The sequence below is a fragment of the Myripristis murdjan genome, chromosome 24, assembly GCF_902150065.1.
Source record: "Myripristis murdjan chromosome 24, fMyrMur1.1, whole genome shotgun sequence".
NCBI lineage: Eukaryota > Metazoa > Chordata > Actinopteri > Holocentriformes > Holocentridae > Myripristis > Myripristis murdjan.
In genome coordinates, this window is record NC_044003.1 from 7,677,064 (window position 1) to 7,702,449 (window position 25,386).

At 41.3% G+C, this 25,386-nt stretch overlaps 3 protein-coding genes across 3 annotated transcripts; 2 read left to right on the top strand and 1 right to left on the bottom strand.

The window, feature by feature from the left end:
* The first annotated feature begins 948 nt into the window (after nt 1-948).
* Nucleotides 949-8,966, top strand: LOC115356117 (cell cycle control protein 50A). Its single transcript, XM_030047139.1, has 7 exons — nt 949-1,429; nt 2,898-3,017; nt 3,122-3,229; nt 3,937-4,024; nt 4,463-4,609; nt 4,928-5,134; nt 6,092-8,966. The coding sequence occupies exons 1-7, from the start codon at nt 1,187-1,189 to the stop codon at nt 6,283-6,285; spliced, it is 1,107 nt and encodes a 368-aa protein (XP_029902999.1). The 5' UTR covers nt 949-1,186; the 3' UTR covers nt 6,286-8,966.
* A 782-nt stretch (nt 8,967-9,748) lies between these two features.
* Nucleotides 9,749-15,017, top strand: LOC115356126 (cytochrome c oxidase subunit 7A2, mitochondrial). The gene is made up of 4 exons (XM_030047150.1): nt 9,749-9,908; nt 10,205-10,294; nt 13,939-14,023; nt 14,760-15,017. Exons 1-4 carry the CDS (start codon nt 9,891-9,893, stop codon nt 14,816-14,818), a joined length of 252 nt encoding a protein of 83 aa, XP_029903010.1. The 5' UTR covers nt 9,749-9,890; the 3' UTR covers nt 14,819-15,017.
* A 2,058-nt stretch (nt 15,018-17,075) lies between these two features.
* pcare2 (photoreceptor cilium actin regulator 2) lies at nt 17,076-23,670 on the bottom strand. The gene is made up of 2 exons (XM_030047124.1): nt 20,568-23,670; nt 17,076-17,647 (listed from the first exon to the last, which is right to left on the bottom strand). Exons 1-2 carry the CDS (start codon nt 23,255-23,257, stop codon nt 17,608-17,610), a joined length of 2,730 nt encoding a protein of 909 aa, XP_029902984.1. The 5' UTR covers nt 23,258-23,670; the 3' UTR covers nt 17,076-17,607.
* Between the last annotated feature and the right edge of the window lie 1,716 nt (nt 23,671-25,386).

Consider the following 25,386-nt stretch of genomic DNA (forward strand, 5'->3'; position numbering starts at 1 on the left):
ACTACTGTACCCATATTTTTAACAGTGTAACAATTCCTCGCACTATAACGTGACATTAATGTGCAAAACTATGTAACATCTAGTTACCATGTAACAGTAACACCATAATATAAACCATAACAACATGTGTCACAATATTTTAACGAATTTACATGAAGTATCCGTGTGCGAGTTAATGACACCTCAAACATTTACTGAACATTAGCCAACACAGACGAGACTCTGTTAAAAAGACGCTACTTAAAAAAACAAACAAACAAACAAACAAACAAACAAACAAAAAACAACCTTTTAATTAAAATGTGATGAATTGTCTAACTTGGAATAACTGCTCTATCCTGTGAAAGCTAAAGTCTCTTTTTCTTGTTTCTAAATTTCAACGGGTTGTACATGCGTATGCTATCACTAATCTATTATACTGTAATATACCATATACCTACAGCTGTTATGTGTTGTATTTTAATTAAATTATAAATCAGTGGTCGGTACAGGTGAATGTTGACTTTTCTGACGAAGAACTCTCACTCTCGCCTACTTCCGTCAGCCTTTGTGGAAAAATACGGACACGTATTTTTTTCCATCCACAAATAAAAATACATGAGGAATATTTGTCTGAGCGACATATTTGGACTAATGTTTGATCTCAGCAGCGTTGCGGCGTGTTGAACTCGGACAGTCATTCAGTAGATTTTTTTTTTAAGTTGATTTTTTATTGTCCTCTGATTTGAGGACATCATAGGATGAAATAGATATATACACATTTTAAAAACAGACCTATCTTGTTTAAACTGCCCCAGTGTCATAATAATACAGAATAATAATGAATAATAACATTTCGGCTGACTGAATTTATAGAAAGTGATAATTTTTGCCTACAGTGCAGCTAACATCGCTTCTCATTCGTTTGCAATATCTGGACCCGAGTGACACCTCTTCTTGCCTTCTGGATCTCTGTTCATGTAAACTTCCTGGATGGGCAGCTCTTGCTAGCTAGCCAGCTAGCTATCTAGCTAGCTAGCGTTTGCTTGGTCTTAAATTATCGGGCTGAATTAAACAACTAAAATCATATGACTGTTATCAACGTAGTCTGGGCGTCTAAGTGTCTTAAAACACCAGTGTCTTTAGGTGCCGGCGGGGAGTAAAGTAAAGTGACAGCTGCCAGCGTTACAGCAGTTTAGCAGCAAACATGATGGCGTCCAGTTACAACGCGAAAGACGAGGATGGACACATCACCGTCTCCGGGCCCGGCGGAGGGACCTTGAAGAACAAGAAGCCCGACAACACTGCGTTCAAACAGCAGAGACTCCCCGCATGGCAGCCCATCCTCACAGCCGGCACCGTGCTCCCTGCCTTTTTCATCATCGGGCTGATCTTCATTCCCATCGGCATCGGCCTGTACGTCACCTCCAACAACATCAAGGAGCTGGAGGTACCGTCATGATCACTTGGCAGAGATATCCATCACTTTAAGCTGAAATTAGAGCTGCATCATGGAGCAGATGGATGCCGAAATCACCACAGAGTTGCACTTGTTTCATAAAACCCTCTTATTTCGTATTGCATCCCATATTTATGTTTGTTAATGAAGTGGAGAAATAAAAGTGACGCATTTTTGAATGGAGTTTGGTGTGAGCTGTATTGATAGATACACTACTCACAAAAAGTTAGGGATATTTGGCTTTTGGGTGAAATTTATGGAAAATGTAAAAAGTTCACGCTACAGTGATATTATATCATGAAAGTAGGGCATTTAAGTAGAAGCATCCACTGGTGATTTCCTCATCTCAAACAATTTCTTGAAACAAAAGCCAACAACAGTGGTGGGTATACCACAACAAAAAATGTCAATGTCTCAATAACTTGTCATGTGCCCTTGAGCATCAATTACAGCTTGACAACGACGTCTCATGCTGTTCACAAGTCGACTTATTGTCTGCTGAGGCATGGCATCCCACTCTTCTTGAAGGGCGGCCCTCAGGTCATTGAGGTTCTGGGGTACAGAGCTCCGAGCCTCTACACGGCGACTCAGCTGATCCCATAGGTTTTCTATGGGATGCAGGTCTGGAGAAAGTGCAGGCCACTCCATTTGAGGTACCCCAGTCTCCAGCAGCCGTTCCCTAATGATACGACCTCGATGAGCTGGAGCATAAAACACCTGATGTGAATTTTGCCGTTAAACTCCTTGTTAGAGAACAGCAACTTGTGCAAAAAGTACTGAAACATTGAACAGTTGGACATGTGCATTCAAAAGTTTACAGAAGGTCACATTAAGTTCACCTGGAAAGGTTATAATGCATTTTAGATTCATCCTGAAATTTCACCCGAAAGCCGAATATCCCTAACTTTTTGTGAGTAGTGTAGATAGATAGATAGATAGATAGATACTTTATTCATCCCGCAGGAAATTTGCAGTTTTTCAGCAGTATCCACAGATTACAGATTAAATAAAATAAAAAAGATAAAAAAAATAAAAAATAAAAATAAAAATAAAGAATAAGATCTAAGTACAACCCAGTGTGCAAAAAGCAATGTGCAACAAAAAAAAAACAAAAAAAAGTGTGCATGGGTGTATAAAATGTGCATAGAGGTAGGTCAATGTGCAAATTTAGAAGAAATATACAGTATACACATGATAAATAGCAGTAAGCAATATAAACACTATAAACAAGGATTATAAAAAAATAGAAATATGAACAATTTAAACTTTATTGTGGCCTGTCTTACAGTATATACATTGTTTCCTGGAGAGAGAAGAGGCCAGTGTCAATGTGTTTTTTTTTTTTTTTTTTTTTTTTTTAATTTCTTTTTCACCTCACGACTTATATTGTTTACATAATGCAAGTTATAGTGGATGATAGTGAAGGGCAGCCACTCACGTCTACCTCACCTCGTCACAGATTGACTACACCGGGGTTGACATGTCCAGTCCCTGCTTCAATTGCTCCCAGAACTTCAGCTGGAACAGCACAAGGCCTTGTACCTGCACTATACCCTTCTACCTGGAGCAGGCGTTTGAGGTAATACATGTGCTGTCACCTTATGTAAAACATTTGAGACATACACACACACACACTCGCTTTTGATCGCTTTGTATTGAGACTCTCCTGTGTTAACCCAACAGAGCAATGTCTTCATGTACTACGGCCTGTCCAACTTCTACCAAAACCACCGGCGTTACGTCAAGTCGAGAGACGACAGCCAGCTGAATGGAGACATTGAAGCCCTCCTGGTATGTGCCGCTGAAACAAGAGCTCTCTTTTAATGCTAGACTCAGCACACAGAGTCCCATTGACGTTGCAGTATCACCGTGTTAAATTGTGATACTGCAGTTCACGAGCTGTTGATTTTATATGAGAACCATTTTTTTAAAATCTTATTTGGAACGATTCAGTTTGATTCAAGTTTATAAATCATGATTCATGATTGGAATGGAAATTGAAATTCGATTTCTACGGCTCAGACTCAAATCAGTGAAAAACAGTCGATGCCAAAGTCAGAGCAATTCTTTCTATTGACGTCTCTAAGGAGGTCAGATTGGCAAAATTTAAAATTGGTACATGCTACTTCAAGATATATTAATCAGTAAATCAATAGTTCTAACAATCTAACAATTGATGAGTTTTGGCTTTTTTCTGTTTAGGAGGCAGTTTGGACTTTGCCCTTCAGTTTTGAGTTGTCTCTCTGTGAGTGGAGAAATGTTCAGACCCAACACCGTTAATTTATTCCATCAATAGGGTGAATTAAAAGGTGACTCAGCTTTGCAGGGGTTCTCTGTCACAGCCCAGCTTTGTGATTTCGGCTGATGAGATGAGTTCATTTTGACACCAAAATCTTGCTTAATACAGCTTTAAGTGCAATATTTTGCCATTGATTTGACTTGCTCAGTTGAAGAAAAAATATGTCTCTGCCTCTCTTTCTTCTCCTGATCTTTCCCAGAACCCCAGCAAGGAGTGCGAGCCATATGCAAGGAATGAAAATAAGCCAATTGCACCATGTGGAGCCATCGCCAACAGCATGTTCAATGGTGAGAGGGTTTCCTGTTGTTGCAGACTAAATCTGTACATCTAAAAGTTACACAGTTGTAGGGATGGGACACTGTGTCAGATTTCCGTGCGCCGTAGTAAATGTGACTGAGTGTGTTGTTAGGTAGAAAAAAAAATAATTGTTGTATTGGCCACATTTCCAAGTTTCATTAGCTTTGGAAATTCAGGTTTTTCCAATTTGTAATTACAACACTTTTTACGTTTTTTACATTCTAGCAAGACAGTCTCATTGAGGATCTGTGTCTCAGAAATCAACATAATTCTATACAGTCTTTTTTTTTTTTTTTTAGATTTATTTTATTTATTGAGTTTGTATCTGTGACATTGTATCTTGGTTGTATCCAGCATCACATATCGATTTGTATCATGAGATAAGCGCATCGTCCTATCTTAACTCTGCGTCATCTCCCCTCTGGCAGACACGTTGGAGCTTTTTTACATCGACCCAAACGGCACGAAGATCCAGATTCCCCTGATGAAGAAGGGCATCGCCTGGTGGACAGACAAGCACGTGAAGTTCAGAAACCCGGGAGGAAACAACCCAAACCTCACCGCTGTGTTCCAAGGTAGCAAGCATTTTATTTGCAAAACTGAACACACTTTTGTGTGTGTTAGTGGCCTTGGTGCAAAGATAAACTGAGAACTTGCATAGGAGCACACTAATTTTTTGGGTAAGACATATTAGATAGCTAATGCCAAGATACTCGTCAAAAATTATTCATCTTAACAAGTCATTTAGTCTCATATTCATATTCTCATATTCATGTTCAGTGTTAAAATGAGACTGTGAGCATTCACGCAGCGAGCTCATGGCAACTACACACCACTGACTGTCATTTTGCCTTTTTACTGTTTTTTTTTTTTTTCTCACTGATTTAAACCAGGCACGACCAAGCCGGTCAACTGGCGCAAGCCCGTCTACGAGCTGGATACCGACTCGGAGAATAACGGCTTCATCAACGAGGACTTCATCGTGTGGATGAGAACCGCCGCGCTGCCGACTTTCCGCAAACTCTACCGCATCATCCAGAAGAAGAACAGCATGATACCAACGCTTCCCCGGGGAAACTACACCCTGGAAGTCGTCTACAGTATCCTTTTCACCTTACAGTGTAAATGCTATTTATTTAATGACAGAAGAGAAAATAGAGCAAAAATCTAGAGCTGCAGTGATTGGCTGAATCATCGATTAGTTGCAAACTATTAAACTAATCATCAACTATTTTGATAATCAGTAAATCATTTTGAGGCGTTTTTAAGCAGAAAATTTCCTAATTGTCTGATTCCAGCTTCTCAAATGTGAATATTTTGTTTTCTTTAGTTATTTATGACAGTAAAGTAAATATTTTTGGGTTGTAGGCTGTTGGTTGGGACAGAGCAAGATATTTGAGGACGTGATCAATATTTTTACCATTTTCTGACATTTTACGGAGCAAACAGCTGATCGATTAACTGAGAAAGTAATCAACAGATTAATCGATAATCAAAATAATTGTTAGTTGCAGCTCCACAAAAACTCAACTGATGAATGTGTGCTGGCTACAGTCTCTTGGAAATAATGAATAAAACCCAGAGGAATGTTGGCACTCATGGACTGGATTAAAACATGCGCTGAAAAAAAAAAATCAAGAAAGCTTTCGTTCAGACAATGCAAAAAAAAAAAAAAATCTGCCAGTGGGAGGAGATAATCCCTCTTGTTTCCAGTGCAGTTTCACTTGTTTGAGGAAGGTTTCTGGGATCAAGTATAAATGTGTTGAATCAAGGCAGAATATGGCAGATCAGACCACTAGGATCAATTAAAATGACACTTGATTGAGGAAACTTCTGGAACAAAGTGGGATTAACTCATCCCAATGGCAGATTACTCTACCTTGTGTGTAGAAAACCTTTTAATCTAAACTTAACCTAAAGTAAACTTTTAAAGTACTGAAACATTTGTCTGTTGCAGCGCTCAAATTTACAAAAGAGTTGGCTACATGTTTTTAGGTGACATGTCCACCGTAACCAAAGCTGTCAGCTGTTCTCATCCTTGACGAGGTGAACCCCAGATTACCCGGTCGGCAGCTTCGAGGGCCGGAAGCGCATGATCCTGAGCACCATTTCCTGGATGGGAGGCAAGAACCCGTTCCTGGGCATCGCCTACATCACGGTGGGCTCCATCTGCTTCTTCCTGGGCGTCGTCCTGCTGATCATCCACCACAAATACGGCAACCGCAACAACAGCGCTGACATCACCAACTAAGACGTCCGCCGCGTTCCCGCTTGGCCCTGCTGCGGCCGCGAGGCATCCGCTGGCCACATCGGTCGACACGTTTTCCACATTCAACAGCCGCTGTCGCTTTTAGAGCTTCGGGAATGCCCTAGAGCGCCCGACGAGGGTCTTTGACCGAAACGTTGCACGTACAGTAAATATTAAGCATGTGAACACAGTGCGTGGGTCATGCATTCGATGTTTTTTTTTTTTAAGGTTTAAGAAAGTAAAATTATCTCTAGACGCCGGGCGGTGACTTGCCAAAGTGACTTGTAAAAGTAGCCAAACTTGCCAGCAACAGTCAGCATTTATCATCATTTCATCTGCCGAGTAACTGGATGTCAGCCAGTTCATTTAGGCCTGCATAGTTCAGTAAGGTGTTGAGAATTTTATTAAAGCCCCAGGTGTAGAAAACAGACTTTCAGTGGCTCTCGACAGTAAAAACAAGTCGGAAACATTCAGATAAAATCACAAAAAAACTAATCGATAAATAAGAGTCATGATAAATTACACTTTTATTGTCCTGAACCCTCCTCCTGAGGGAAGGGGGAGGCTGAACAGTGTGTGTCCTGGGTGGGTGCGATCTTTTAAAATACCACTGGCTTTTCTGTGGAGCCGGCCAGTGTGTATATGTCACCGAGAGGGAGGTTAAGTAGTCTTAGTCACCTTCTCTGCCGTCCTCACCACCCGCTGCAGGTCCTTTCTGTGCAGCTAACAAACCACAGCGTGCAGCAGTAAGTCAGGAGGCTCTCGATGGCGGTGGCCCGGTAGAAATGAATCAACAAGCCTGAGAAAGAAGAGCCTCCGCTGGGCCTTCCCCACCTGATGGGAGATGTTTCTAGGCCAGGTGAGGTCAGCCGAAATGTGGACTCCCAGGTATTTGATGCAGCCCGCCCTCCCTACCTCCTCTCCACGTGTGCAGAATGCCCCACCCGCCTTGATCTCCTGTAGCCTGTTATCAGTCCCTTTGACTTTGTTGTGTTTAATGGGAACGCCATCGTGCCAGATGTTGGATCTCCCTCCTGTAGTCTGACTTGTTGTCATCAGTCTTCACATATGATGTACACAATGCTGTAGCAGGCATTGTGTACATCATATGTGAAGAGGGAGTAGAGGAAAGTTGTTTTCGAACCAGTTTGTGGGGGATTATTGTGTCGAATGCAGAACTGGAATCGACAAACAGCATCCTTCCCTATGTGTTGCTGTGATCCAGGCTGCGTGGAGAGCTGTTATCACCGCATCATGTGTCTGTCTGTTTGTCCGATATGCAAACCGGTGTGGATCGACAGCTTTCATGTGTGAGAGAACTCGTCGTGAAACATTTTGTCGGGGCTTGGCGATGCTCATCCAGGCGGTGGTTTCCTTGGGAACAGGGTCGATGGCGGTCGCTTTAAGGCGTGTGGGAACGACGGCATGTGGTCTGCACGGGCCTTAAGGATCCGTCCGGAAACCCCATCCGCTCCTGCCTTTTTCCTGATGTTAACTCTGTGCAGGACGGATCTGACCTGGTGGTGTTGGACCTCTGTCGTTTGGTCCGTCTCTGGTCGTGCAAAATTTCGGGAAATGTACAAAAATTCTGCACGTTTTATGTTGTGATGTTTAGTTGACAGTCACATTGCGCCAACGCCAAGCAAAACCTTCAAATCCAGTCGAGAGATTAAATTCTGGGTTAAATTCTGGTTAATTTGGGGACGTTTCCAGATTTCCCGCTGTCCCATGTCCCATGTCCGATGTCTGGCAAGTGGCTGCAGTAAAGCTGAACTGGAACGTGGCCATTGTTCGCCGAGAGTTGCATGCTGGTGGCGATTTGGATGTGATCAACAAAACTGGTGGATCAGCTCATCCTTGTGCCTCGCTTTGTACGTATGCCTTTAAAAAAAAAAAAAAAAGATAAATAAAATAAAAACAAGCTGTTGTTGAGTCGTGGCACTGTAAAACGTGCTGAGCGGGTTTGCAAGTTCTGTGTTTTGGAGGACAAACATGAGTGTGTGGGAGCTGTAATAGCATGTTTTTATCGTGCTTTTAATTGTATTTATTTTGGAGTTTGTTTTTTTTTTTTTTTTTTTTTTAGATGTTTCATGCCTTCTGCAGCCAGTATTTGCCTACAAGACCTCAAAGTTTTCAGATATAAAGTTGGCTTAAAGGCTTTTGTCTAGGCTTGAGTAACTTGAAAATATATGCAATTTTAAAATGTCTACTTAATTCCAGAAAAGAATTGATACAGCACCGCTGGTTTAGTCATCGTAGTTTACATTGAGTACAGATAAAGCTCGATATTCTAATATGTTCATGGCTATTGAATTAACAGTGCAATATGGTTCATTACATGTAGTTTGTCTGTTTTTGTCACAAAGTGGATTTCAGGTCCATTTCCACTGCAGAGTGTTAATTTAACATGCACAAGTAGTTTTCTCTAACTTCTACCTGATGTTAACTTTCTGCCTTTACTGTTATTTGTCGCCGTGTTTGTTACATATTTCACCAGCAGTTTGTTACATATTTGTTGCATGGTGAAATGTAAAAAATAAGTCTTTTCTTTTATTACAGTCACTTCAGTTTACTTATTACTAAATGGCGATTTAAAATTGCACTGATACATTTGTTTTGTATATCACTGCTTCAGAGAGAATATTTGTCATAGTTGAAAAATTAAAACAGCCTATCTGTCTGTCTGCTGTGGTTGCGTGTGTGTGTTTTGTTTTTTTCTCGCTTTGGGGAAAATGCTCATGATGGTATGACGTGCACATCTGCTTTCATGCGGTGTGTGTGTGGCAGTGCAGAGCGGTGCCACGGCCAAAGTGCTCTGGCACAGCCGAACGAGTTATGAATATGAACAAAAGGTGCCGGACGCACCGGGACACAGGCATCACTGGAAGGTGCAGGGAACATCGATCGGTCAATGTTGATCAAATAAATTTACACACACACACACACACACTCACACACAGTGACAGATGAACAAATTCAGTGCTAAATCAACAACAACAACATGTTTTCATATGGGTCAGTTGCATTCAAGGCTATTGTAGTTGACTATATGAACTCAAACTGGGGAAAAAAATATCTTAGTAAAATGAAATACAAATAAAAACTGGATTTATGAAAAAAACAAAAAACTGAAACAATCTTCTGTACAGAAAATGTCTTTAGTTGTAGTCTTTGTCAGTTTGGAATACCTATTCTGAATTTTGCCCCTGACAAACACTATACTATATTATATTGTGGGGGGCATAATATAGTGGAGAAAAAAAGAAAAAAAAGAAACATTTTTAAACAAAAACTAAACTGAAACGAGCAAACCCACTCTGGAAACTAACTGAAATTTTACTGAATTGAAAGCACAAATTAAAAAAAAGAAATGAATATAAAAAACTCATGAAAAAAATGCAAAACTATAATAACTGCAAGATAGCCAGAGTAGTTTGTCTATTTTTAGGTACAGTGCTATGAAGACCCTGCCCTGTAGGGGGCAGCGAGTGGCCTGAGACGACGCTAATCTGTGAATTCACGTACAGAAGAAGAAACAGGCGGAAGAAAGCGGAAGCGAAGTTTTCCGGTGTCCTTGTGCGGCGGTTAGATTTGCCCGGACAGCGAGGATGTACAGGCACATACTTGTAAGATAAGCTGCTAATATTTAATTTAATTTATCCTCGTTGTTGGCGTGAATGTCCGTTTTGAGTTGCGCTTGAGGACCGAGCCGTTGTGAACCGTTAGGGGTCACAGGCAGGACGTCGCTCCACAGATAGACGCTTAAACGGGCTAGCTTTAGCTTGGCTGTGACGCTAGCCGGATTTAAATATTAACGCTTCCACTCAGCCGGCTAATTAGCACTGAATTAACTCAAAAGGGCCTCGTTAATTCTCTATCCTGTGTGTTAAGATGTGTTTTCCCTCTCCCTGCTGTTCGCCAGGCGCTCCAGCAGGTGTCGCGGCGGAGCATCTCCAGCGCCGCCCGCCGCCGGCTCGAGAACAAAGTCCCGGAGAAACAGAGGGCGTTTCAGGTAAAGCGGCGCGGAGGAGGAGGAGAGAAAATAGTCCCCAGGTCCCCCACAGGAGGAGACCACGTCCTGTCACCCGGTGTCTGACTAACTGAGGGAGGAAATGGAGCCTGACCTACATTTCCACTGCACATCTGAACACACTGAAGTCTCAGAGCTTAGCGAAATGAGGATTAGTGGAACTGTAATTTCATTATTCCAGTGAGAGAGAGACTTTTTCAGTCATTGTTTTCACCCCCACAGTCCTCCTGTATTCCAATTTGAATCAGAAACACCATACATGTCCTCATATGTACACTACTCACAAAAAGTTAGGGATATTCGGCTTTCGGGTGAAATTTCAGGATGAACATAAAATGCATTCTAACCTTTCCAGGTGAACTTAATGTGACCTTCTGTAAACTTTTGAATGCACATGTCCAACTGTTCAGTGTTTCAGTACTTTTTGCACAAGTTGCTGTTCTCTAACTAGGAGTTTAACAGCAAAATTCACATCAGGTGTTTGATGCTCCAGCTCATCGAGGTCGTATCATTAGGGAACGGCTGCTGGAGACTGGGGTACCTCAGATGGAGTGGCCTGCACTTTCTCCAGACCTGCATCCCATAGAAAACCTATGGGATCAGCTGAGTGGCCGTGTAGAGGCTCGGAGCTCTGTACCCCAGAACCTCAATGTCCTGAGGGCCGCCCTTCAAGAAGAGTGGGATGCCATGCCTCAGCAGACAATAAGTCGACTTGTGAACAGCATGAGACGTCGTTGTCAAGCTGTAATTGATGCTCAAGGGCACATGACAAGTTATTGACACTGACATTTTTTGTTGTGGTATATCCACCACTGTTGTTGGCTTTTGTTTCAAGAAATTGTTTGAGATGAGGAAATCACCAGTGTATGCTTCTACTTAAATGCCCTACTTTCATGATATAATATCAATATATCATGAACTTTTTCCATTTTCCATAAATTTCACCCAAAAGCCAAATATCCCTAACTTTTTGTGAGTAGTGTATTTATGCTGCCGTCTGGGATAGAGTTTCATAAAATGGTGAAGGATGGGAATCAGCACACACCCCTCATAAGGTGCGATTCATGATATTTGGGTGCCGATTCCATATTTATATGTAGTTCTGTATGTATTGCTGTTTGATGTGATGACCTGGTTGTTTTGCATATATTTTTAAACACCAGGCTAGAGCTGCAACAGTGAGAATCATTTAGTTGATTGACATGAAATTAGTCAATCATAATTTGATAATGAATCATTTAGGTCATTTATTAAATGAACATGCCTTTTGTTGGTTGTAGCTTCACAAGTAAGCACTATTAGAATCACTTGTTTTTATCAGTTTAATATTATACAGTGAGTAAAATCAGCTTCTGCACACCTGAGTTGTCTGTATGCACGAAGTTAGGAACAAAAATAGATTAAAAAAATGAAAATAAATGCCACTGATCAGACTGTATGAACAATATGAAGACAGTTCTCTCTGATAGGCATTTGTCATTAGTCTTAACATGTAATTTGATAGATGAAATGACTAATTGAAAAAAAAAAATAGTTGAAAGATGAACTGGCAGTCAGAATATTTGTCAGTTGCAGCCTGAATTTTACATCCTGAGACAGTCATCATGAGCCTGTCAGTCAAATTTATTTTGAGCTTTTGACATTTATTGCAACCTAGAAACCGAGCAGGAAAAATGAAGCGTGCCGTGTTTTTTCCTGGGTAAACTGAAACTGATATGAGCAACATGGACTGCAGGATGGTCGTATTACCACAAAACTTGACTTTAATACAGCACATAATTCAGTCTAATTCAGCTTTATCTTCTAAAAGATTAAAGCCAAAGGTCCTCCAGATTTTTTATTTAAAGTGTGGAGGAGCAGCATCAAGCTGTTTTTTTTTTTTTTTTTTTTGGCTAAGTCTGTCTGTATGATCAGAGCACTCCACCATCTGTTGCGTTTGAAGAGGCAGTGTTGTTCCACTTTGAATTAAATAAAAAAATATGTCTATCATATGGGCAGCATATCAGTTTAGGGTCAACATAATCATATAAAAATTGAACATATGTCACTGAATCAATTTTTTTTTCCACCCCTGTAAAATAGAGCCTGACAGCCCTTAACAGTACACCGTATACAAACCTCTGTATTATATGATCATAACTCAAACTGAACGGTCCACCTTGCCATTTTTATAGCACTGGATGAAGCCTGAACCTCAGTTACTGTCATTCTGACTTCCAAGATAAGTGGTCGACATCTAACCGGGTGGATTACTAATGCTGCACGTTGTGTGTCTGACTCAGAGTGCATTAACTCTCAAGCATTCAGTTCAGCTTGTGGTGAAAACAGCTTGATTCCTTGATCAGAGGAAACACTTTTTTTTGTTGCAGTAAAAGCTTGTGTGAGTGGTTGGTGGCCAGCGCAGGAAATGTGATCGTGATCATGACAAAACTCTAAGATTTAGCTTCTGCTTTCACCATTTAGCCAGTAAAATGACTCTTTTTATAAATGGAGATGTTGTGTATAAGTGGTGATCTGCTAAATTTGCATGTAGGCTACACAAACTAGTCATGTGGCTGTATTTTTTAATTATTTATTTTTTTAATGAAGAGTTGCATTGACCGAGTCCTGCATATAAGCTGAAGCCCTTAATGGACCAAATTGACTTTTTGGGAATTGGCTCACTGGCTAATTCACCCTTTAAGAAGTTGAGAGGTCTATCCTGACGATGCTAGCTGCCTATTGCAGATGTGTAATGTGTTTTTTGACAGGTTTACGGTTTTGTCTCACAATCCCAGCATTTTGGATTTAACACTTAACAACAAGTTTTAATATGTAAAAATACTGATAGTGTTCTGGTATCACACTGAAGCTGGATTTTACCAAAGTCTACAGAGAAAGCTGAACTATGGCCACTGACTGCTGTGAGACCGAAAGAAGAGTGCAGACAGTGCAGCCTTTTGGCCATCGGGGGCAGTGCTGAGCACCTGCTAAACAGAAGAATATCTCTCCTCACATTGTGCTTTTAGTTGAAATAAAACCAGAAATAGCGCCCATGCAGACTATTTCCAGTTTTATTTTAGATAAAAGCAAAATGTGAACTAAGTACCATAAATTTAACACTGGCCTCATTGAATTAATTAACTTGAGGACTATTCAGTTCTACATTTGGATCTTATAACAAAACAAATAAGTCAAAATGTTGAAGCATACTGTGCAGTGCTGCCTCTGTGGAAAAGCTATCACAAAGCTGTTCAACTCAGAGGTGTTGATGTCTGTCAGTGGTTGATCTGTCTCGTCTCTGAAAGTGAATCAGATCCATGTTTGTCCCGGCACCAGGGTGTCGTGCCGATTTTGAGTGAATAGATTTGATCATATGGGATCTTTGAAGTAACTGTAAAGTCTTGGAATTTGAGTTTTGTGTGAAAGTGGAGGGGTTTTGTTTCATCAGCGACAGACATGGATCAAACACCTGCTGTTCAGTTCAGTCCTCTTCCTTTTTAAAAAATTTGATCCAAGTAGCAGAAGTTGATCAAATCTAGCCTCAAATTTGATTTGTCACAGTGGTATTGAAGTAATATTTAAATGTATGTAATGTGATAACGCCAGTGTAACTATTACAGCCCTGATTTTTTTTTTCGCTACAGGAGGACAACGGGATGCCAGTTCACTTAAAAGGAGGCGGCAGCGATGCTCTGCTGTACAGAACAACGATGGCCCTCACCGTCCTGGGTAAGTATCCCCTCCTTTTACTGGATGTCCCCGCTCCCGTCTGCAGCCCTGACACACCCACACACCACCCACAAACTGTGATCAGTGTCTGATCAAACACACTGATTTCTGGTTTGAATTTGTGTCAAAAGGAGGTTGTTTTTTTTTTTTTTTTCATTTTGAAACAAATACAGCTGAGTATTTACATTGGCAAGGCCTTCATGATCCAGTGCATATCACCAAACATTGTCATGCATTGCAATGTATGTGTCATAACAGCACAAATGAAGTGCATTAAGGATACCCAGCGATGCATGGGGCTAAATAAGCGATACAGTATTGCAAAAAATAAACGATTATCAGTTGTATTGTTATATTTTGGCTCTGCCCTAAACGTAAATGACAAATCTGGCCAGAATGACATTTTCCAGGCACTGTCCAAGATTTTTACACAGCTGAAGGCATATGTCAGAGTTCATACATATGTCTGGAAATCCTCCAAAGGTATGGATAAAGAATTTGATTGTTTTCAGGTCTTCAAGTTTGGTAAAAGACAAAAGGTCTTGGAAAAGTATGGAGAAAAAAAATGCTGATAGGATACAGTGTGTAGCTTGTTTCCCTGCTGTAGCTCTTTCATCAGCAAGTCAAAGTGCCTTGGTGTCAAAGAGCTGTCGGTTCAGCCCAGCACCCGTAGCAGCCCTGTCTGAACATTTATCCTCATGTCACTAAATTCAGACCTGTTGTGCTTTGCTTGCAGGAGCTGGATATGTCGTGTATGAGCTGGTCATGGCAGCGTACCCCCAGAAGAAGGACTAGCTCCACTGCCACAGCTGTTTACCTACGTTTCAGAACCAGACCGGTGTGTGTGTGTGCTGGTTGTAAAAATTAAATCTGTCTGTGCCGGTTCAAATGTCCCCTGCCTCGGTGGGATTTAGATTTTATGTTCATGGGATCAATATTTATTTCTTGCACTCCGCTTACCTGAGGATCAATAAAAAAACATACCTCTCATGACAAAATCCTGTCGCAGATCCTTTTTGTTTTTCACTTTGTTGTGTAGAGTAACAGTTAAAGGTAGATACAGTCAGGGGAACCGATGGAGAAGAAGAGCTATCTTAAGTGGAAAGAGATAAACATGAAGGAATGGTTTACTGTGGGATGATGTACATACTATATATACATGGGTTATTTACTTATCTTAAACAGTAAACAAATCTTAATATCTGAAAAAGCTAGATATCTAGAATGTGGTTGTGGCATTGGACAGAGTCAAAAAAAAAAACTCTTGAAACAGTTAAAAGTAAAGTAAAAAGGTTTAAAAACAGTACGGTTTGTGATAAAGAGGAAACAAAATAAGGGTCTTTACCTGCGATAGTAGATAAAAGACTGGCAGTACTAGGCTGTAGTTTATTGTAATGTTCAGGATCTATGTGAAGTGACAAATATCAGCCAGTAGATGGCAGCATTGCAACATGAAGGCCCAAGGCATGTAATCACACAAAATACTACAGCATCCTTTTTTCTGAGAAGACAGTAGTGCGCAGGTTAATTAGGATCTAGCTGATAGTGTTATCCTCCTCCATTTTTCTAGTCATAATCTTTTCTTCACCCAGATAACAGCTCGTAACTCTGTACCTGTAATTAACAGTCCAGGAGGCTCCATTATTGGATTCACACAAGTTATTTTTTTTCTCAGCCCATCAAATAAGAGCATGAGATTCTGCAGTGAGTCTGCTTATGATTATATTGTAAATTAAAGCCTGTTCATTGGACTTCATTTGAATTATTGCCATTGGACCCCTTGTGGAAGTAATTTGTTTTTCCCCAAATCATGGAGCAATAGAGATCATTTCAGTTTAACATCTTCCCTGTAGCTCTTATATATATATATATATACACTACTCACAAAAAGTTAGGGATATTTGGCTTTTGGGTGAAATTTATGGAAAATGTAAAATGTTCACGCTACAGTGATATTATATCATGAAAGTAGGGCATTTAAGTAGAAGCATACACTGGTGATTTCCTCATCTCAAACAATTTCTTGAAACAAAAGCCAACAACAGTGGTGGATATACCACAACAAAAAATGTCAGTGTCAATAACTTGTCATGTGCCCTTGAGCATCAATTACAGCTTGACAACGACGTCTCATGCTGTTCACAAGTCGACTTATTGTCTGCTGAGGCATGGCATCCCACTCTTCTTGAAGGGCGGCCCTCAGGTCATTGAGGTTCTGGGGTACAGAGCTCCGAGCCTCTACACGGCGACTCAGCTGATCCCATAGGTTTTCTATGGGATTCAGGTCTGAGAAAGTGCAGGCCACTCCATTTGAGGTACCCCAGTCTCCAGCAGCCGTTCCCTAATGATACGACCTCGATGAGCTGGAGCATCAAACACCTGATGTGAATTTTGCCGTTAAACTCCTTGTTAGAGAACAGCAACTTGTGCAAAAAATACTGAAACATTGAACAGTTGGACATGTGCATTCAAAAGTTTACAGAAGGTCACATTAAGTTCACCTGTAAAGGTTATAATGCATTTTAGGTTCATCCTGAAATTTCACCCGAAAGCCGAATATCCCTAACTTTTTGTGAGTAGTGTATATATATATATATATATATATATATATGGGTTGAAATGATCTCTATTGCTCCATGATTTGGGGAAAAACAAATTATTATTAAATTATGTGGATCCCAGATTGAGACTGAGCAGAAAATACATCAATACATATTCGAACAATGCATTAACATATGTATGTATCAAAAACATGCTTTAGAAAAAAGATAATGCTTTATTTTTGTCTTTTACCACAGAAGACATATTCTAAGACCAAGGCATCTACTGATTGCTCACTTTTAAACCCTGAAGCAACATTTAGCCGAAGACAGCTGTCACCCAGTCTGGAAATGTCGAAAAATCTGGAATCTTGATAATTTATCTTACTGAGTAATTGCATCATGAAATATAATGCTTCTTGTGGTGAACAAGTGATGCTTGCACGTTCTTCTTCCTCTTCTTCCTCTTTTTCTTCTCTTTTTTCTTCTCCTTTGATAAAACACACGACTGATTTTGTTTGTACAAGTCTTTTATTCAGACCTGGCTGAGGTAGAAAAAAAAAAACATTGACCACATACACACACATATGTGAAGCTAATACAAACTGTCCAAATAGTAGAACAGATACAAAACAAGAGATGTGTGTACATCCAGGTGATTATGCAAAACCTTAAACAGCACAGAATTTACCACACAATATCGATTCAACATTGAGTTCAGATTTAGTATCCCCTCCTAATAACTGACACAGCCAAATTATGACAATAATTTGAAAGACACTACAAAGTCAATCACAGAGTAATGTTCAGTGTTCAGTTTGACTTTTATTATAAATGTTACAGTGAATATAAATGGATCTAACCCACAGTCTTGGAATACACCCCTCTTCTGGAAGGGAAAGGAAAGAGAAAGGGGCTTAGCCTTTAAAGTCCTGCTAATCCATAATCTCTTGCTACACTCCTTTCCCACTCCATCATTCACTCTTCAAACCCTGGCCTGCTCGGGCCGAGGTTTTAGGCTCTCGTTGCAGCGGCACTTGAATCTCATTGGATGTTGTTTTCTGTCATCAGAGGGCTGGCCGGCCTATGGGAGAGCAGGGGAGGAGGAGAAAACAAGTTTTAGTGCATGAGTGGATTATGTGGGGCAGCAGGCTGAGGAGTTTACCCAGGCACAGTCATGCAGAGTGGGGTAGGAGGCCTAATCCATACTGGATTAGACCAGGTGGCCAATCCAGGTGCAAGCGGTTGAGCTGATAACATACAACTGTGGGCTTCGGCTGTAGGTTTGAATTAGAGTTAAAGGCTGTTTAAAAAAGCTTATGCTGAGGCTGTCCAAACACTTGTTGAGAATAGCAAATCAGATAATTCTCCTGTCTTAATCTCTTGAAAAATGAAAACGTTCAGGGCCATAAACTTGAAAAGGTGCTACATGAAGGCTTAGACTGATAAATAAGTTGGTTTGACAATATATCAGGCTCTCAAAAGGATAGGTTTTGTAGTTTTTTAGTCCAGGCTGTATCAAAACATTATTTCCCATCAATTCTAATTGTACAAAGCACAACCTGACTGCCAGAATTAGGCCTACTTATGAGAAACCTATCACTCAGATTGTTGGTTTCAACACAGTCCACCGGGGCAATTGTGTTTGGGCTCGAAAACTTGAACTTTGAAAACAAGAAAGCACCGTTTGCAAAATCCGGAAAGTTTTAAGACATATTTGACTGTAGTGAGAGTCTACCATTACCAAAACGGTTGCTTTAATGGACAGAGTTGAAGGCTAACAAGAAGCTGCAGCACAGTGGTAAGTTTCTCAGAAAACCTTGCAGTGAAATTGTGCAAGGTACCCTTATGGATAATACGGAAGTGGCATTTTAATGAGGTCCACCCCATGTTCCCAGGGCCCCAGGGTCCATAATTATTCCAACCTTTTCCAAAAACACCATAATCTGACAGAACATGTTCAGTAAATATCGTATTGTAATATTGTTGTAATATTTTGTGGGACTAATGCATTTAAAACAAATTTCTAATGCACATATTTTTTGTTTTTCTCATTACCCAATGCCCCCGCAGGGATCAGTAAAGTATTTCTGATTCTGATTCTGATCTCAAGTGGTGTTGGTAAACGATGCATGAAAAAAATAACACTGAGGAAATATAGCGCCCCAAGAACATAGATGTGCCCCCCAATTTTTAATACGGTTTGAAAAATACTGATCCTCTATTCTTCAGGGCCTAGATTTCAGCCAGTCATGTTGTTCACTGGTTCCTCTTTGACCACAGCTACACAACATCCAGCAATGAAATTTGATTTTCTTTGCACACTTATTTATGATTTATCTCTTTACTTTCTTGAGTTACGTCATTAGTGTCGTAAATCTTCATTTAAAGGTGTATTGTAACCCAGTGTTTCCCTTCCACTGCGTAGGTGTGGTGGATGACATCCTGATTGAAGCAGCACAAGAATTTCATTAGTGAGTCTTTGTGGTGAGTTTTAATGTCCTATGATGGTGTAAATGCTTTGTCAGAAAGAATTTAAAGAATTTAATTCACATGCCTTTCACACCTGTTGAGTTTTTATTTTTTATTTTTTGGTAACGTCACAAATGAGCCCTAACATATTTGCTGAAATGAAATAAAATTCAATCATATATGTAACCATAATAAGATAATTCAAGAATTTTGCTTGAAAAATAATTTGCAATGGTAGTTTTGAGGCATTTGTGTATTTAGATGTGTAGTCCTCTTGAATTAATGTGCTCCTCTGGTCTATTCCAAGTTAATCTCAGTGGCTCATCGTCACTTTAAAGGTATGTCAACCAACTTGCCTATGAATGTTGTGACATGACAGCTCATGTCAAAACAATCACTGAACACAATCTCACACTACCTACCTAATCTTAAAACGCATCAATTACTTTGTAAAACAAACTAGTTCCCATCACCTAAAACAAGTCTAAAGTATGCTTCCCGGATGGAGTAGCTTCCCTTACTGTAAATCACTGTGTTGAGATACATGTGCCTATTGTCTTGTGCTGTTTCTTTATTGTGCTGTTTTATTAAAGTATTTAGCACAATGCCAGTTTCCCATGAAGATTATTTTATGGCATGTCAATTTTTAAGTGACAATATGATAACAATATAAGAAGACAGTAGAAGACAGTGAGATTTGGGTGTATAGTGCAAACATTAGTCCATAATGTGACAAACATGTGTTTCAGCCTGTAGTTTAACTGTGTCTCATTTTGTGACTCTCGCAAAACAGAACAACAAATCTAACTGTGGAGGGAATAGAAGGTAACATCAAAAGTCACCTAAAGATGTCTGTTATTTATCACACTAGGTGTTTGTAGGACACAGTATAAATAGTACTTTACATATCAAGTAGGACATCTACTCCAGGTAGACAAACAAGGTATAGTGCGATCAGATCTCTTGGTTCTCTGCAGGGTGTGCAGATGGCCAAAGCCTGACAGGCAGCTGATTGAATCAGAAGCCATCTGTTTGAACTCAAAGCACATGACCTTAAAAAGACTTTCAAACATTATTTGAGGGCTACTGCTGTAATCATTCAGTGTCCTTTCTGCAATTTAGGTAATAGCTTTGGATTAGTTGCCCATATGGCAAACCATGGCATGATGAAGGTATTTTAGACAAAGAGCAGAAAGAATGAGCATGGTTCAGTGTGCCAAAGTTTTGTCTGTATGGTACCTATGGCAAAAAGCAAAATCGCCAGTGTTACTTTAACTCTTGAAGTGTAAAAATCACTTTTGATAGTTTTGGTACCAGCCTCAGAGTCATATCAGCTCCATGAGTGGGAAAACAGCTCTCCAGTCAACACTTGTCAACTCCAAATAATTGTTACTGAGAAATTAAACTGGAAAATCTGCAGTGCATGTTTCCAAAATATGACAGGATGAAATATGATTGCTTTGCACTGTCAGCAGAGCACTGTCTAAAAAGACCATCAGGCTTTACCCAGACCCCAGACTTTTAAGATTTACCTTTTTGTAATGGCACTGCCAGGAGCCTCACTCCCCTTGACTTGAGTGGATCTTGCGCCGCCATCTTTGGGAACCTCTGGGTGGGAGGAAGAACAAGGCCTCTGCTCTGACTGGGTGCGTCTGGTGGAGTTGTCTGTTGCTCTTGAGGGCAGTCTGCCCCTGGGAAGAATGGGACTGTTCCAGACCTGGGAATTTTGTTGGTCATTACGGCAGAAGACTGAACGGGCATCAGAAAAGGACACAGAGGGAATGATTTCTGTAGCACTGTTCCCCCTTGGCCGTGTGAAGTCCCTTGGTGAGCCTGACCGAGATGGGGGCCTCGAGGGGGGCTGAGGTCTGAACACAGGAGGGCTTGGGAATCTGTGGTGCACAGAGGGACAGGATGGTGGTAGGCGGACTCTAGAGACAGGTGGTGCTATCACAGGAAGACTGCAGGAGGACATCTCAGCCTCATAAATCTCAGTGCTTCCCTGCCTCTCGCCTCTGACTGGCTGCCCTGCTTGATTTCTCTTGATGGTGGATTCTGTTGCATTTTGCAGATGAATGATCTTCCGCGCCTGTTGGTACAGAGTCGTAGATTTGTCCTTTTCCAGATCAAGCTCAGTTTCTAGTTGCTGCTCTACGTACTGTCCTGGCTGCATCCCCATGACAGCATCCTGCCTGATTGGACGGGCGGGTGAAATACCAGTCGATCTTTGTGTTATGCTAGGTCGGCTTGGCAGCACCGTCACATTATGCACATATGTCCTCAGGCGCTGGGAGACTGCAGTCCTTTGGTTTATCATAGGCCGACCCCGAACTGAGGTCTCTTGGGCCTCTTCCTCATCTTCTGTCATGTCTTCGGTACTCTGGAAGGAGTTGTCCATTAGAACCTCTGGAGGTGGAGGTGGGAGGCTGTCTACGTCCAGCTCATCCCTGCCATCGGGCCAACTGTTGTTGTTATTGTTGCCGTTGATGACCAAAGACCCTTCAGCGCTATTTCCTATGTCAGGTAATACAGTTTGTCCACTTCTCCTGGGCCTTCTGATATGAGGTGGTATATTAGCGAGGCTCTGGCCTGGTCTGCCATCGACCCCATGACTGAAGGTGTTTATCAGCTTTCTGACAGAGTGACGTCCAGGTGGCTGGGGTTCCAACATGGGTGAGGAACAAGGGGGCTGATTTGTCTTCAAGGGCCTTTTCTGTGCACATCTGCCAGCTCCTGACCCACTTAAAGAATGTCTTCTCAGTCCACCTCTGTACAGATTATAATGAGGCCCTGCTAACTCCCTGTTTCCCCAGTTTTCTTGCATCTTTTGAATTCGCTGATCCAGGACCTGCTGGCTCTTTTGCAGCTCTAGTATGTTTACATAACCAGTGGAGGACGAATATTCTGGTTTGGTTGAGGTGGCAGCAGTCATTGGTCGTTTCAGTTTAACTTCACTCTTACGCTTTGCTCCCGTCTGGAGAAGCGGTTGACTGGGATCTGGTGGGGATGAATTTGATCTTTTCCTCATTGGCCAGTCATATTCATCCTCTCCATCCTCTTCATCTTCATCATCGTCCTCTTCCTCGTCATCCTCCTCACCTTCATTAAGGCCTACCCGGCTGGCAAAATGATTGTGGGGAATGTCATATGTTGAGCGAATGTTGCCCCCAGACCCACAACTTCCTGATCCGGCGCTGCCACGATGGCGGCGGTGCCTCTCAGAGCCGGCCAGGGACTCATTCTCTCCCCCTATACCGCTGTCCTCACTGTGCAGTGCCGAATCCTCAGGGTTGGACTTCTTCATGACTGCCCTCTCCACCTGAGCTAGCACCTGAACCATTCGCCGCTCTACGGCCTGCTTGGCCTGTAGCCTCTGAGCCAGCAGCTTGGACAGGGAGGCAAAGCATTCCACTGCCTCCTCCAGGGTAGTGTCACCCACTCCTTGGGCAGAGCTCCCCACCAGCCTCATCTTTTCTGTGGAATGCTGGAGAAGTTGCTGTAACAGGTCCGGAGGTGGATCAGGGGCGTTGGCTGCATCGATGGTAGGTTTTGCCAACATAGCAGATTGGCCCAACATCCCAGAGGGCCAGGCCATGTATTCCCCATGCTCCTTCAACATCAGCTCCCCCTCTTCAGCCATCTCCTCCAAGGCCTGGTTGATCTCCTCGAAGCGCAACACTAGACCTGACATCATGGGCTGGAGGGACAGCTGAGTCTGTGCAGCCTGGTCTAGCAGGCCCAGCAGGGTTTCATATTTGGAAATGTTTGGGTTCAGATAGGCATAGGCTGCCTGGTGAGCTCTCACCATGTGTGGCGGAAAATCCACCTTCATCTGGATGACGGAGGAGTTTCTTTGCTTGTCTAGTCGCCTTCTCTTTTCTAGGCCTTTAGTTTTCTTTCTTTTCTCCACCTTTTTCATCTTATCTATTTGTGTGACCTCAATGCCTCTTTCTTGGTTTTTCACATTCATTTCTGTTTTGTTAATGCCCTCTGAGCTTTTAGCGGTGGTCGTGTCAGAGGCCTTCTGAGACCTCTTATCCACTCCTGGAGTTTCATCTTTGTTGGATAATAAAAGCTCCTTTTCTGCCTCATTAGTCTTCAAGCATTGGTTGTTTTCTACAGGTTTACAGTCACCATTGGCATTTCCATCCAACAAAGCATTTTTAGTCCCAGTACCATCTAATCCTCCAAACAACTTTCCCTTGGATGGAGAACAGCCCATTTTTACAATTAAATGTATTAACAGAAAGCTTAAAAACTGTCTGAAGAACTTTGATTGAAGAGGCAAACCAAAAACCTTTTCAAAGAAAGTTTGAAGTGTGAATCCATAGGTCGCGTTACCTGCGTCTTCTCAAAGATCTCCTTGATTACCTGAGTGGTTAGATAGGCAGAGTTCTTTTAAAATCCTCCAGGAAGGCTTTTGCCGCTTGAACACCAGCCTATCCTTGGTTGTTGGTGTACATTTATATTTTTTTCCTCTCTCTTTGTGCTTTCTCCGGAGCGTTTTGTGGTCCTCTGCAACCTGCCGAGTGTCCTGTCTACCTAACAGAGCTTGTGACAGCGAGGAGCTGAGAGGATAAGACGGATTGGGGGTTTCTTCCCTCTCCCTACTTCAGCACACACAGATGGTCACGCTAAGTGAATCACCACACACACACGTACACACACACACATACAAATGCGTGCATGTACAAGTAAGACTTTAAGCGCATCAGGGTAATCAGAGCCCAGTTTGTCAGGTGGTGTTTTTAGCTTCATCCACTGTGCAGTTGTTATGAAAGTTTACAGCCAACTTAAGTTAACATGAGGGATAAACAATGCTATATTTTAAGGACTGTTACAAGATGTTCATGAATACCCACCTTTATTTGGCTTGGTTTGTTTCCAAGGTTCTATTAAGAATTGCTACAACATTGTGTTAAATCCCTTTCTGAAAAAAACAAAAAACAACAAAAAATAAAACATTAATAATAAAGTGCACACCTCAAACACCAATCTCTCTTTCTCTTTCTCCCTTGCACACATACCTAGTAACAGTTTTCCCCATACATGTGCTGACAGTCACATTACTGGACCTACATGTAGATAGGTACGCCATGAACTTAGACAAAAAAAAAAGTGGAAGCTGGGAATTTCAAATGATCATGTTCACTGTAAATTCCCATCTTGTTTCTTGTCAAAAGCCTGACGGGTTTCACTGATAGCCGTGATCGACGTCACTGATATCTCACTGCATTCCATAACAGATTGTCTCGGATCAAGATAAAACATTCAAAACTTCTTCTTTCGGTGTATCCTGATAAGCAGATTACAATTCTTTCAGGAGGCTAGTTTGTTATTGTACTGTAAATACACACATAAGCCATCCGAACACTTATGGGGTTCAGAGAGGTCACCAGCTGATGTTGTCAACGTGACCAGCATCATTCAGCAGCGCTCCATTTCTCCCGCAGTTTGTCAAGGCCAAAAAAAGAGCTGCAGCTGTGCATTGAACGCTGAACTGACTCATTTTGCATGACTATCAGTATGACAGACATCATGACAAAACATCAATAATAAGAAGAACAATCATTTATCATGATAGCAATTTAATCATTATTATCAATGCATTTGTTTGCTGCACTTTTCATTTACCCTGACAAATTGGGGCAAAGTTCAGAGATGTTTTTGTGATGATAAGAGGAGGTTTTGCGCAGGCATCTTTTGTGATCATAAAAAGTCACGTCAAGTCAGTCAAGCCTAACGCCCAGATTGATGACTAATTTAGGAAAAGGGATGTTCCAGCCATCAAAGCCTCAGCCTCGGTTTTGCCCCTGTTCAGTCAGAAATAATTCATCCTCACCCTGGCCTTTATCTCCTCAATGTTTATGCTGATATGTCAGACGACCCCTGAGAAATTTTTAATATCCACCTGGGTTTCATCATAACTCACACCATGACCAAGGGGGAACCAAGGTTATAATAGCATTGCATATTTCATTAGTTTTTATTTTTTACCTCATTTTGACCTTTTGTTCTCAATTTAATTTTAGTTTTAATTTGTTTTAAAGTGGGTTTACTCATTTAGTTTAGTTTTTATTTTCTGAAAATGCTTACTGCACGTCTGATCTGTCCTGGGGAGGGATTCTTCCTGTTTTTTCTCCCTTTTTTCAAATTGTTCCTCATCCAATGTGAGGGTTTACGGACAGAAGATGTTGTATTGCAGTGAAGCCCCTTGAGGCAAATTATATGGGGCATTTGTCAGGGGCAAGATTAAAAAAAAAAAGTCAGAAAAGGTATTGTGACTGGCCTTATAGGTTTAGGTTGAGGGTGTGAACACTTACTGCTAAAATCTCAGGTGTGAAAACATGT